The sequence below is a fragment of the Parasteatoda tepidariorum genome, chromosome 2 (genome assembly GCF_982258835.1).
Source record: "Parasteatoda tepidariorum strain Cologne lab strain chromosome 2, Ptep-v5.0, whole genome shotgun sequence".
Lineage (NCBI taxonomy): Eukaryota > Metazoa > Arthropoda > Arachnida > Araneae > Theridiidae > Parasteatoda > Parasteatoda tepidariorum.
The window spans coordinates 54,678,941-54,691,647 of NC_141756.1; the positions used below are offsets into that span (position 1 = coordinate 54,678,941).

Below are 12,707 nucleotides of genomic sequence, written 5' to 3' on the forward strand. Positions count from 1 at the left end.
CAGCACTTTAAACTTTTGTAGGCTTTCATAAAGAATCGAAAGTTTTTATTTTGGAACACCCTCTTCCTCTATGGAGTTTGACTTGGGAAAAATCAAAAAGTGGCAGCTAAGGTTTTTCGAGGTTACTAAAAAATTTTTACATTTTGCTCCTACTTGAGCATTACATTCCTTAAACTTTTTGCACTTATATACATTTCCGTTAAGTTTTGGTATATACTAATGAACTAAAAAACCTATATTTTTCTTACTTTTTTTGCTACCATTTATAAAAGAATTTTCCCCATCCTAACAAGCTTGACGACCAAACCAAGTCTATTCATGACAATTTCAGTCTGGTTTAAGACTAGAGTCTAGTTAACACACTTTTGTACTTGATCAGATGACCAGAAGGGTTAATTGGTAATGCTGTGCTGCTTAAACAACTAAACACTTAAATGAGCTCAAGTAACTATAACAGTTTTCTGAACTTAAAATATAATAAGAACACATTTAAACATGTGAGGTTTAAAAATTTGAAATCAAACAGCATACAATGGAGAAAAAAAAGCTCAAAATATTTTAAAGTTTTCTATTTTTATAAATTTTTAAAAAGAAAATTATATTTTAAGTAAATTTCACATGGTTTCATGAAAAAATTATTATTCATTATTATTTTTTCAGATAAGTATTACAAAAAGAATAAAAGTTAAAGGATCAAGGGGGGAAAAAAGTATACCTGAGCACTTTGATCAAATTCTTCAACATTTCTTAAAACTTCTTGAACTTGTGAAGCTGAGTCAGCAGAAATCGGCATGTCAGCTAATTTATCAATGCAAGATGATAAGACACTTTGGATCTAAAAAGGAAAAGATCTTCCGAGTTAAAGCCTTTTCAAAAGCAGAGCAAAAAGGTGTACCACTAAGTTAATTTATAAAAAAGAAAATAGTCAATTCTTGCATCCTACACCATTTATACTACTTGGCTTCAGTATTCAGCATTAATTTTTTGAGGTAATAAGTGATAGTAAGACATTTAGATTTTAAAAAAAATGTCATGAAAAATTAAATAAAAAATTCCGATTATTTCATCAGAGCAAATCTGCAGTGGCTTTAGTATATATATGGCAAAACCTGTTTTAAAATATTTTAACACTTTACATAAATTTTCAAACTCAAATACCTTAAAATTAATAGATATGCAATCAAATAAAGACAATATAAACAAGGTCTTTTCCATAAGCACCTGGACTATAGTTTGTTAAACCAACAAAAACAAAGCTTGCAGTGTAGGGTTTAGTGATTTTTTTAAGTATTACCCTAGAGCAGAGTTTCTTAAACTGTGGGTCCCAACCTCGATTTGGTTGCAGGACCTATTGCATGGGTCATCAGACATTTGAACAATTTCGATATTTCTTTAACTTATAATAATTTAACAATTACCAAATATTTTTGTACAATGTATGGGAAAAAAAATAAAGATAAGACAATGAAGACAAAGAAAAAAGGATTTCATTTCGATTTTCATTTTTACATTTCAATTCATTTATATTAAAACATTTCGATTTATTTTTAAACATTTCAATTATTTTTATTATTTCATTTTTTTTATCGATTCATTTTTATCATTGTATTATATTTTTTTTCAAGCTTTTTTGCTTACTTAAAAATTTTCACATTGTTCTATGTTTTAAAATTAAAGAGTTTAAAACTAGTATATTACAATACAAGTAAAGTAACTGACAGTTATACTCAAGATATCTGATTTACAAATAGTTATTTTATGGGGTCCCATAAAATTTTCGTAAATAGCATGAGGTTCCTACCCCACACCAAAGAGTACAAGAAACCCTGACCTGAAGTGCTTGCTCGATTTTTTTAAGACCGTAGCACCACTCAGGCAGTACCACAATGTTAAAGAATTAGAAAGAATCATCTGATCTTATTTTGAAACAAAATAGAAGAAAAAGTTTATCAACATTACTGCCACAAATTTTGTCTAAGTTTAAGGATTCTCAGTTGGAAACAATCTGTAAAAGAAAACATGTGCTTCAAGAGGAATCAATGAATAGCATATAGATTCGGGATTTCCAACTGGCGGCCCGGGGGCCGCATCCGGCCCGCGAAGCCTTTTTTTGGGGCCCGCGAACTGTCATTATTTTGTGGACAATTTTCGTAAAAAATCTATATGCATTTAAAATACTTTTCTCGCTAATAAAAACCTAATTTCTTCGTTTCTGTGAAATTTAACATACCAACGGTGCAAAAAAAGTTATTTCTCAGGTTTTGCATCCAAGAAAATATTTATTAAAATACAAAAACAATCGTGATCTCTTTTTATCAAATCTAAATCTTTTTTTCATTTCATTTTATTTTTGTATTTGGTGAATATAATTTAGTATGTGCGTATCAGAAATTTTCTCGTAGAAATTCTCCGATTTAACTTTTTGAAACCACTCATTTTGGACGAAAATATTTACACACACATTTGTAAATTTTAAATGAAAATATCTATTCACTTTTGGTTGCTGCAGACAAACCTCAATTTTCTGATTGAACATTTTGTGAGTTACTATGCAAGTTTTAATACCAACCTTTTTAAAGTTTTATATCTTAACAATTAGATATCTGTTGCACATTAATTGTTTAATACATAGGTGCGCATTAAAGTTATTATAGCCCGAATTTTTATTTTTTATTTAATATTTTTTAAAATATTATTAATAACAATTAAATATTTTTAAAAATCTACTTCTTATTTTAATTTGTTATTCAATACTTTTGTTTTGTACAATTTGGTAAAAATCTGACAGTGATATTTAATGTTCCTTCAAACATAAAAGAGTCCTATTTAAAATTTTGATTAAGTTGCGGCCCGCCATTTGATTTGTGTTTTTAATTGTGGCCCCCGGTCTCATGTAAGTTGGAAACCCCTGATACAGATGAAGGAATGGCACAATCACTTCAAAGATCACTGTAATGCAGATTGCCATGGACTACCTGCACATCATACCAAAAAGGTATTTCTTGTGTTACTTTCATAGGTGGCAAAAGAGCCGCGATAGCTCAGGGGATAGAGCGTTCACCTTCCAACGAGGAGAACCGGGTTCGAATCCCAGTCGATACGAATTCCGCATCTGATTTGCACCAAACCACAGTGCTGATGTGAAATATCCTAAGTGGTAGACAGATCATGGGTTAAAGCCCTTGCCGTCAGGGTAACCGTGGTAGGCTCTCTTGGTCTTCCTCTCCATGTAACGCAAATACGGGTTAGCTCCATCAAAAAGTCCTCCACGAAGGCAAATCTCTTCCAATACTCGATCCAGGAGTTCCCTTGTCTTCTGGATTGGGTTCAAAATTACAAGGCTACAGGAGTTGAACATTAGTAGTTGTAAAACCATAAAATTGGGTCGGCTGTTCAACGACGGTTATAAAATAAAATAATTGTATTTTAATAAACATTGGTTTTAAATGTAAATGAAAAAACAAAAAACATGACAAGGGAACATAAATATATATTTTTTCATATTTTTCAGTAAATATCTCAAACATTTATAAAAACTTAAGCAAAAAATTTGATATACAAAATAAAATGCATTAAATTTCTTTGATAGATGTTTTTCTGTATGATATATAATAAAGGAAAAGCGTTAAGAAATAAAAATGAGCTTTTCCTAACTTTTATGCTGTGAAAATTAAGTACAGTTCAGAGACGAATTAAAAAATGGCCTCATTAGAAAAGCAGTATTATCTAGACCCTTGTCAAATTTTAAAACTAATTTTTTTAACATTATTTTAAAAGAAAAATAAATAGCATTTTGTAAACAAATAATAAAATTCAGTGATAAAAAGAAATATGTACCAAGATATACGCAATTATTGACAAACATACATACTTCCTGTATGAAAAAAGTAAGTTTCTTCCATTTGAAAATACTTCATTAACAAAAAAGAAAATTAATTAAACTTACAAATAATTATGACATAAATTATTATCACCTCTTTGAAATCCTGTTCAAAATGCCGCAGTTCTAAACACTTTTGAAGTTTTTCTTTATGATCTTCCCAGAAAGAATCGAAATTCTTTGCTGTCTCATCTAATTGTATTAATAATCTGCAATAAAAAAATGGATGAGTATTTCCATATAATTTATAAAAAAAAACTATAGTAATTTTTGAAAAAAACAGTGCATATAATCAAATTTATAAAAAGCGTGGCAACAGAGAATTTGAAAAATCAAAAGTAATGGATCAACAACCAAAAGATTTTTTAATTATACCAATTATTGATCAGATTTTTTAACAAGACTAAGTTAAAGTATTATAACTTTTACTAAGTTTATGTATTATTTCAATATAAATAATTTTTTTACACAACAAGGTTTTTTACACAACATTTTATCATTTCATAAGATGTTGGAGCCTAGTTTAGTATGAATTTATTTATATAGTTTAACTGCCTGAAACTAACAGGAACTTATTTCTTTAAACTTGTTAAAATCAATCAATTATTCAATCTAAATGAAGCTGTATTTATAACCACATCTTACAGTAATAATGAAAAGTAAAAATTCCCTCTAAAACGTAATAATATATAATAGACCTTAATAATTAAATTTAAAGGCAGAAAATTTGATCTTAAAACACAGTTAAAAATTTTGATATCTATTGGGTGTATAAAGATAAAAAATATTACTAAAAAATTATAAAATTACATTATAATTATAAGAAACTATTAATATAAAGTTGTCAATTTAAATCTTTTTTTTTTTTTTTCTATTTGAGATCTGATGCAATATGCAACATTTGTGCTCAGCATAACAATGTGTCAATAAAATTAAAATAGTTACAAACATTTATAAAATAATACAGAAATTTTTTTATTGCAAAATAGTAGCTTTGCATGCTTAAAATATTTCCAACAAACAAATTATAAATATTTTAAAATATACCTTTCTACAGTAGCCACATTGATCAACTTATCAGGACAGAGATCAAGAGATGCATCTTCTTCTGAGGGACGTCGAATACAGCTTAATAGCGTTTCTCCATGTCGGATTGCACTTTGAATATCATCTTTCAATTCTTGCTGTTCTTTTGAATGTTCTTCTAGCAGGATTGTTGTTGTTTCAACATCATTTGGCAGAGTACTCGACTGCCACTGAATAATTGCATCTTGTAGAGTAATTGATATTTCTTTTGTATTAGCTGAGAATCTTTCAACAGCCTAAGTGGGAAAATTTTTATTGATCATTGTTCCTTTTTTATGCATTTCCTAATAATTGCAAAAATGAATTGCACAAAATAAACTATTTGGAGGTTTATTTAAATTTAGGTATTTATATAAGGAGGTTTATATAAAGTTATCTAAGCATGTAAATTAACAAAATAAGAAATCTAAATTTTTTCAGTTTACTACAGCTGTAAAAGAAAAGATAGGATTACACAATTTAACGTTTTCCAGATATCCTAACAATGGTTTTTGTAGCATATAGATAGGAACATAGGAATACACAATTTAACGTTTTACAGATATCCTAACAATGGTTTTTGTAGCATATAAATAAGAACGCTCATGAGTTATGATACATAAGTTCAATTATATAGTTATTACAGTTACCGACAAAAATAAATATAATGAAAAAGCAAAATAATCAAACATTGAATAATACAGTTTTTTAGGAAGGGGTATTTTATTTTAAGAAAAATCTATTGAATGACAAATAAGATTTCTGTTGACTTTCATGAATCGAAAAAAAAAAACTATTGTTTTCTTAGTTTTACTGCACATCAAACATACATAGATTAATTAACTATTGAAATAAAAAAAATTAGAGGTTGTCCTACTAGTATGTGGTCAAAGGGGAAGAAAGGTAGCAAATAATAAGCAAAATAACATCTAATATTCTAATTAATTCAAGTTATGTGGTTCAGAATCAGAAACTTAAGAGATTGGGAAGTTGGGGAGTGTGGTGCAGAGACTGAGTGAATACTATAACCATGTGCTCTTTGATCTAAATTGTAACGATGTAGTACACTATGTGCAAGTATTGTCTTAAGAACATTAAGAATGAATTACTAACCAACCCCAATAGCCTATTAGTATAGCTCTAGTGGAAGTTTAGCAATCAAATCAACGCATGTAAAAACAAAATGAAGAAAAATTTTCAGATCAATAAATAGTAATTGCTCCAATATTTAAGCTGAAAATAGTCAGATCGAAATGCATTAATTAAGTTTATAAAAAAAAAAGCACTGAAAGTCATTTCGTATCAACAGAAAAATCGTTCAACTAAGGGTAGATAAAGCTAAGATATTTGGTCCCCATGGTACCTAAAAATTTGTCTCCGGCTAAGTTTTTAGCATTTTAAATTCTCCCCTCATTTCCTACAGTACTAGTGTCTGAAAAATGAACATCAAGTTCTTTAACCTTTTTCTCAACAATTATTAAACTTAAGAAGAACAATAAAGGTATGTCCTGATCCAAATTCACCAGTAATGAAACAGTCATTGAAACTGCATACAATAATAAAAAATATTTTAATTTTTTGTCACATTCAATTTTAACTTTTCTTCATTATTTACATTAAATATAGCAATTGCTTTTTTTTTTTAAAAAATATATGTTTATCATAAGCACCTTTTCTACAACATGCTACTTTCAAAAAGGAACGTGTCAAAAAACGCACTTTGGCCAAGAAACTACCATAAAAACATAAATTCTGAATTTTGAAGGTTACAAGTAAGTTTGCAGGTTATCAACTATTGTAATTACAGAGAACTGACTGTAAAAATGGAAATAAGACACAATTCTTTTCCTATACCAGCTGCAAAATTACATTCAACTGACAAGAATAATCTATAATTAATTATGCCATAATATCAAATTAAAATATCTATAATTTGTAATGCCATAATATCTAAGTTAAATATCTATAATTAGTTATGCCAGTTTTATAAATTATTAAAAAAATACCGTTCTTTGTTGAATCCAACTATCATGATCATATGCAATGCTTCCTCCCAGATCATCGGTTAGCTGACTAATATCAATGTAAGAGTGAAGTTCTTCAACTGTTGTACAAACAATAACCTAAAAAGTATAAAAGAACAGTAATCTCTTTCCTTTTTTTTTTAGATTTGCAGTAACAGTTAGAAGAAAAGGTTGTAAAAATATACCTTGAATTTAAACTCTTCTTTAAAAAATTTATTACTGACACCAGATATTGCTTTTTGCAAGAAACCCACAGGCCTTAAAACAAAAACTAATTGTATCAAAGCTGGAAAAAAACCCTATAAGAAAAATATTCCCAAATTATTAAACTCATATGTTTAATTTTTGAATTATCATTACACAGAAAAACATAGAATAACAGAAATAAGTTTGATAAGTGAGGCAGTTCCACTCCTAAAAAAAGTGAAATAAGCTTCATTTTCATGTATAGAGCAGAAAAAAAGAACCAAAAAAAAAATTACCTACTCTGAATAATTTTTGATCTAATGATTGGATTTTCACGTTCAATCTTAATGGTTCAAGTGAGTGACCTCAAATATGCTCTTTAATAAGTGCAGACGATATTTTAAGTTATGAAATCAGACACAAAAACGTATTTTCTCTGAATAAACATAACTTTTTTGAAACGGATTTGGATTTCTGACCCCCAAAATAAAGTAGCTGCAATCTGGGAAATATGGTCCCAGTAGTTTGACCTGGAAAGCGATCGAAATGTTGGACCCCTTCATGATAATTTTACTTTTTGCACATTTCGCTATAGTTTAAAAACTTTTTAAGCAAATTGAAAAATTTTAGCACACAATTATAAAATTAATTTACCCAAAGATAATTCCTCGCAAAAAATAATTTTTAGAAAATACTTATTATTTTTTTAATAATGGTTGAAAAATTTTTGAATTGTAAGGTATACAATTTTTGCTTCATTTTAAAGAATATAATTTAAAAAACACAAATATAGTAATAATATAAGCAAAATACAAAATTGAACAAAATCTGTCGAATAGTTCCTGAGAAATCGAATTTTAAGTATCTAACTTTTTTCGTAACTTAAACTATTGCCTGTCCTTGTTAATTAGTTTATTTGGAGTCACCCCCTTGAGCCATTAAGATTGAGTACTTTTTATATTCTTCAGACATAATATTTTAATAATTATAAAATACATGACAATGTAAATTAACTATATTTAGATAAAATTCAAGTTTATCATTTCACACCTTAATGGTGTGGAACAAATTACAATTCTTAAAGGTGTGGAATTAAGTACTGAAGCTTGAAAAGTATTTAGATAGAAAATACCTATTCAATTCACTTTATTACAGGGTGTCTTAAAGTTTATGGCCAGTATGTTTAAACGAACTGTTTTCAGCTTTTGACTGTTTTAATGAGTGTAAAACAAAGAATTTTCATTATATTTATTGTAATTATTGTAAATCAAAATAATATCACATTATTTAATTAATATTGTAAGCACAAACATTTGCAAACATAGAACAAATCTAAATATTTTCATATCCAAAAATATCCTATTGTTCTTTTACTTCAGATTTGGTGATAATTGTTGCGATGCGGTCATGAACCTTACATATTTCTGTTGTAAAAAAATTTGAATTAAGAAAACTATTATTGTAAGTATGTTTGAAATTAATGAAAAAGTAATAAAATTATTAAAAGAAAACAGATCTGCATTTCAAATTTTTTTTTTTTTTTATCAATTGAAAAATCTGATCTGACTGCTAATTATTGAGCTTGATATGGTTTGAAATATTAAAGTGTCAGACCATCAAAAATAATAGAATGAGAGAACACTATAATAAGTATAACAATGTCGAATGTCAAAGATCTGCAGCTCTAATTGCACAGGAGTTATAAGGGGTATACATTATATATACATACATTATTTTGATATATACATTATTTTATAACTGTTATTGAACAGCCGGCCCAATTTTTGGGTTTATGACTAATAATGTTCAATGCCGTAGCTTTGTAATTTTGAACCTGATCCCTGGATCAAGTATCAGGAGAAATTTGCCTTTGCGGAGGACTTTTTGATGGAACTAACTCGCATTTGCGTTACATGGAGAGGGAAACATGAAAACCTCCCATGGTTAGCCTGGCTGCAAGGGGACTCTTAACCCATTACTCTTCCACTAAGGATATTTTACGTCAACACTGTGGTCGGTGCAAATCGGATGCGGAATTCGTATCTACCAGCCATCACTGGGTTTCCAATCTGGTTCATCTCATTGGAAGGCGAACGCTCTATTCTCTGAGCCATCACGACTCACATTATATATTTTAGTACTATTAAAAGACCTTTGCATGATGTAGGACAAATAGCTGTATGGACAAGAAATAATGTCAGATATCAAATCAAATGGTCAGGTACTTTTGAAAATGAAAATACTGTAGTTCATTTTAGTTTAGATTTGTACACATGATAATAAATAAATAACTTGTAAATTCAATTTGATTACAATAATAAATGAATGAAAATTACTTGCTTTTCACTAACTTAAAATGCCAAAAGCATAAATAATAAAAAATTAATCTTTATTAAGTGTTTAATAATAATACATATTTTATAAGTTGAAGTGTCTGATATCAATGATAAATTCTTTTTTAAACATTATCAACTTTACTATTACATAAAATAAAATTAATATAATTTTATAATTCTTTATTTGAAAATAAAATAATAAAAATGTTTGTTAATGTAGCTAACAAAAAATATGAAAAAATAGGGAAAATCATAAAATAAAATTATTGTAAAATATTTAAAATTTAAAAATAAAATTAATTAAAATCATTACATATTGATAAAATTATTGTGCTAATTATTTTTGCAAAGTAAAAAAAAATCATACATTTATATAATTACAGTGAATTTTTAACAGTAACTTTTTTACATTTACTGATTTTAAGAGAATGAACTTATTGTAAAGGTTCTAGCACATCACAAGTCAAATAGGGCAATATGAGAATTAGATCAAATTAAAAATATCTTTAAATTCCATTAGGTGAAAAATACATTAGTAAAAATATAATGGATTGAGCAAAATACTTTCTAAAGATTACTTACAGCAATTCTAAGTAAAACTGCTTTTACAGAGCTCCATTTATCATTTCTTCTATCGATAATAAGAACAAACCCTCTATCTGCATCTTGCATGCTGAAAGTATTCAATATTAACTTGAGTTACTAAAATTAATTATTAAGTTACAAAACATGACTGCAGTATGCATATTGGGATTGCTTATACAGGGCTTCTGTCCAGACCGAATTTACTACCATTTAGCGGTACCTTCACAAATTCAACTTTAGGAAAAACGGTAGTTTCACAAATTTAATTTTAGGAAAAAAAAAATACTTTTTCTTAAAATTTTATTTTTGTATTCCTTAAGAAATGATGTGTCCATATTCTTGCCATATTTTTGTGTTGGATTTTTAAATACAATTTTTAATTTTTCACAAATTATGTCTAAATTTTCACAAAATAGGTACCTCTCAGAAAAACCTAGACAGACCCCTGTTATATACAAGCAGATATGGAACTTTTAAAGACATTTTAATAATTTAAAATTTTAGATTAATGAGCAAGAAGTCTGTAAAATGCCCAATTTTGAAATTGCTACGCAAATTGTGAAATGAGAATAGCAAAATGAGGAACTGTAAGGCGTGATTTGCAAATGGTGTATTAAATGAGAATGGCGATGTGCGATTCACAAATCCAGCGATGATTCGTAATTTGATCCAGTGAATAAGAATCGTTAATTGGCCAGAGACTAATCACAATGCGTGATTTGTAATTAAATCGTGATATGTGATATAAAAATTGCCTCAATACAAATTATGATGCAATTTTTTTAAACTCGCGATAAAACGAATATCTATGTTTGGTTCGTGTATATAAAAATTGCAAAGGGTGAATCGCGTTAAGAAGAATCCCGACAATAGGTGACTAAATATCCTGAATCTACTTTGGCGCCAAAATATTGTCTGCAAAAATTGCGAAATGTGATTCTTTAAATCAGTATGGACACAAACACAAAGAAAAAAAAAAATTCTCAGTCTTTCCTACATTGACTAAACTGAATTTCCCCAAAATTCGTAATCAGTGGAATAAATTTATTATTAATTTTACAGTTATGCTTTATTTTTATACATAAAATATTTGAAAAAAAAAACATTTATAATTGCAATTACAGTTAAAAAATAAACATTAAAAAAAAAACTACAAGACATTTTAAAAAAAAAAAAATATTGGACATAATGGTGCTTCAAATTAACAAATTCAAATTATATAATTCATTACCCCAGACTTGAGGGGTAAGTTGAATTCTCCAACTTTTCCCTGTTTTGTGATTACCCAGTTAAATAGCGGCTAACAAATCAAGAGGCGTTAACGCGGAATTACCATAAAGACGAATTTCCGTTGAATCAAATTTTCGAAATTCTGCTAATTAGCAAAATAATCATAACAATCAGATTCACAGTAATACCAAACAGTACAAAGAATTATTTTTTAAAAAAATGCATTGTTTTAGTAATACGCTTTTTCTGAGTAATTTATGAGTTAATTTAACTTTTAATACAAAGTTTCTGAAAAATAAAAAATTGCAAAAAAAGACAACTAAAATCAACTCACCATGGCACACCAGTTAAAAATAGCATCAATTTCTTGTATTCATCATCAGAGAGATTTAAAAATTCCACAGATGAATCAGGAAAAGTAATAATTGGAAAACCTTCCAAAGATTTTCCTCCTAAAAGAAAATTATTTCAGTCAGCTAAAATGATCTGAAAATTTATTCATGAAAACAATTGAATCTTATATTTCGTTTAAAATGTTTACCTGTTATGATGGCATATCTGTTTTGTAATAAATAAGCAACATCTTGCACACATAAAGAACAATCGTTTTCTTCCATTGTTTCATCTAAAACAGAAATTTAAATCTTAAAAAATTCTGAACATTTCGCTTAAGTATCATGCAGAAATTATAGCAAAGGAATAGAACAATGTTATAAACTAAATCGGACACAAAAAGACCTTTAGGATGCTTCGATGGAACTCTTATGATAGAAGTTTATAGTAATTTGAAATCCAGTAATATTTTAATTGCATCTTGATGAATCCTGGGGGCCCACTTATGGTACATTGAATTTATGAACCATAATTGGGCCTCTTACAGAATAGAAGAATTACAACGATAGAATAGAGAATTAAAGCGACTAATTTAATTGTGTTAATTCTTTATTAGGCTACGATTTTTTCTTTCTCTTCAAAAAAAAAAAAAAAAAAATTATTCCTTTTCACTGCCCGAAAATTGAACTTAACACTTTTTGTTCAGATGTTGACACAAGGCAATGAGTGAGCCTATATGCAAATGAAATTATAATTATGACAACTATTTTGTGAATAATGAATATGTTTCAAAAAAAATATATGTGAGATAAAAAAAAGTTTCAGTTTTTCGGATGTGCTTAATTACATTTCCACTAAAAAAAAAATATTAAAATACATGAAACACTTCAACTAAAATGCATAATCTATAAACATAAAAATAATGTTCGTATATATCCTTGTGTAGAACCAGGGTTCCTTCGCAGAGTGTGATCAAAAGGTACCAACTTGTCCGAGAAATAAATGCAGGTGTGCAATGCACGACATTGCCAACATTACGTATTTGGTTTCAAAATTGGGGATCCTTGA

The 12,707-nt window shown here is 28.0% G+C and overlaps 1 protein-coding gene across 3 annotated transcripts in view; it reads right to left on the reverse strand.

Annotated features, from left to right (window-relative positions):
- LOC107454627 (guanine nucleotide exchange factor DBS) overlaps positions 1 to 12,707 on the reverse strand; it is a 117,983-nt gene that overhangs the window by 26,145 nt on the left and 79,131 nt on the right. For all 3 annotated transcript variants that reach the window (XM_016071876.4, XM_016071888.3, XM_016071882.4), the window contains 8 exons: positions 11,848 to 11,931; positions 11,641 to 11,758; positions 10,074 to 10,164; positions 7,155 to 7,268; positions 6,952 to 7,068; positions 4,928 to 5,202; positions 3,975 to 4,089; positions 716 to 835 (listed from right to left, as the gene is read on the reverse strand). In XM_016071876.4, the coding sequence (XP_015927362.1) occupies positions 716 to 835; positions 3,975 to 4,089; positions 4,928 to 5,202; positions 6,952 to 7,068; positions 7,155 to 7,268; positions 10,074 to 10,164; positions 11,641 to 11,758; positions 11,848 to 11,931 (1,034 nt within the window). The remainder of the gene's footprint in view (positions 1 to 715; positions 836 to 3,974; positions 4,090 to 4,927; positions 5,203 to 6,951; positions 7,069 to 7,154; positions 7,269 to 10,073; positions 10,165 to 11,640; positions 11,759 to 11,847; positions 11,932 to 12,707) is intronic.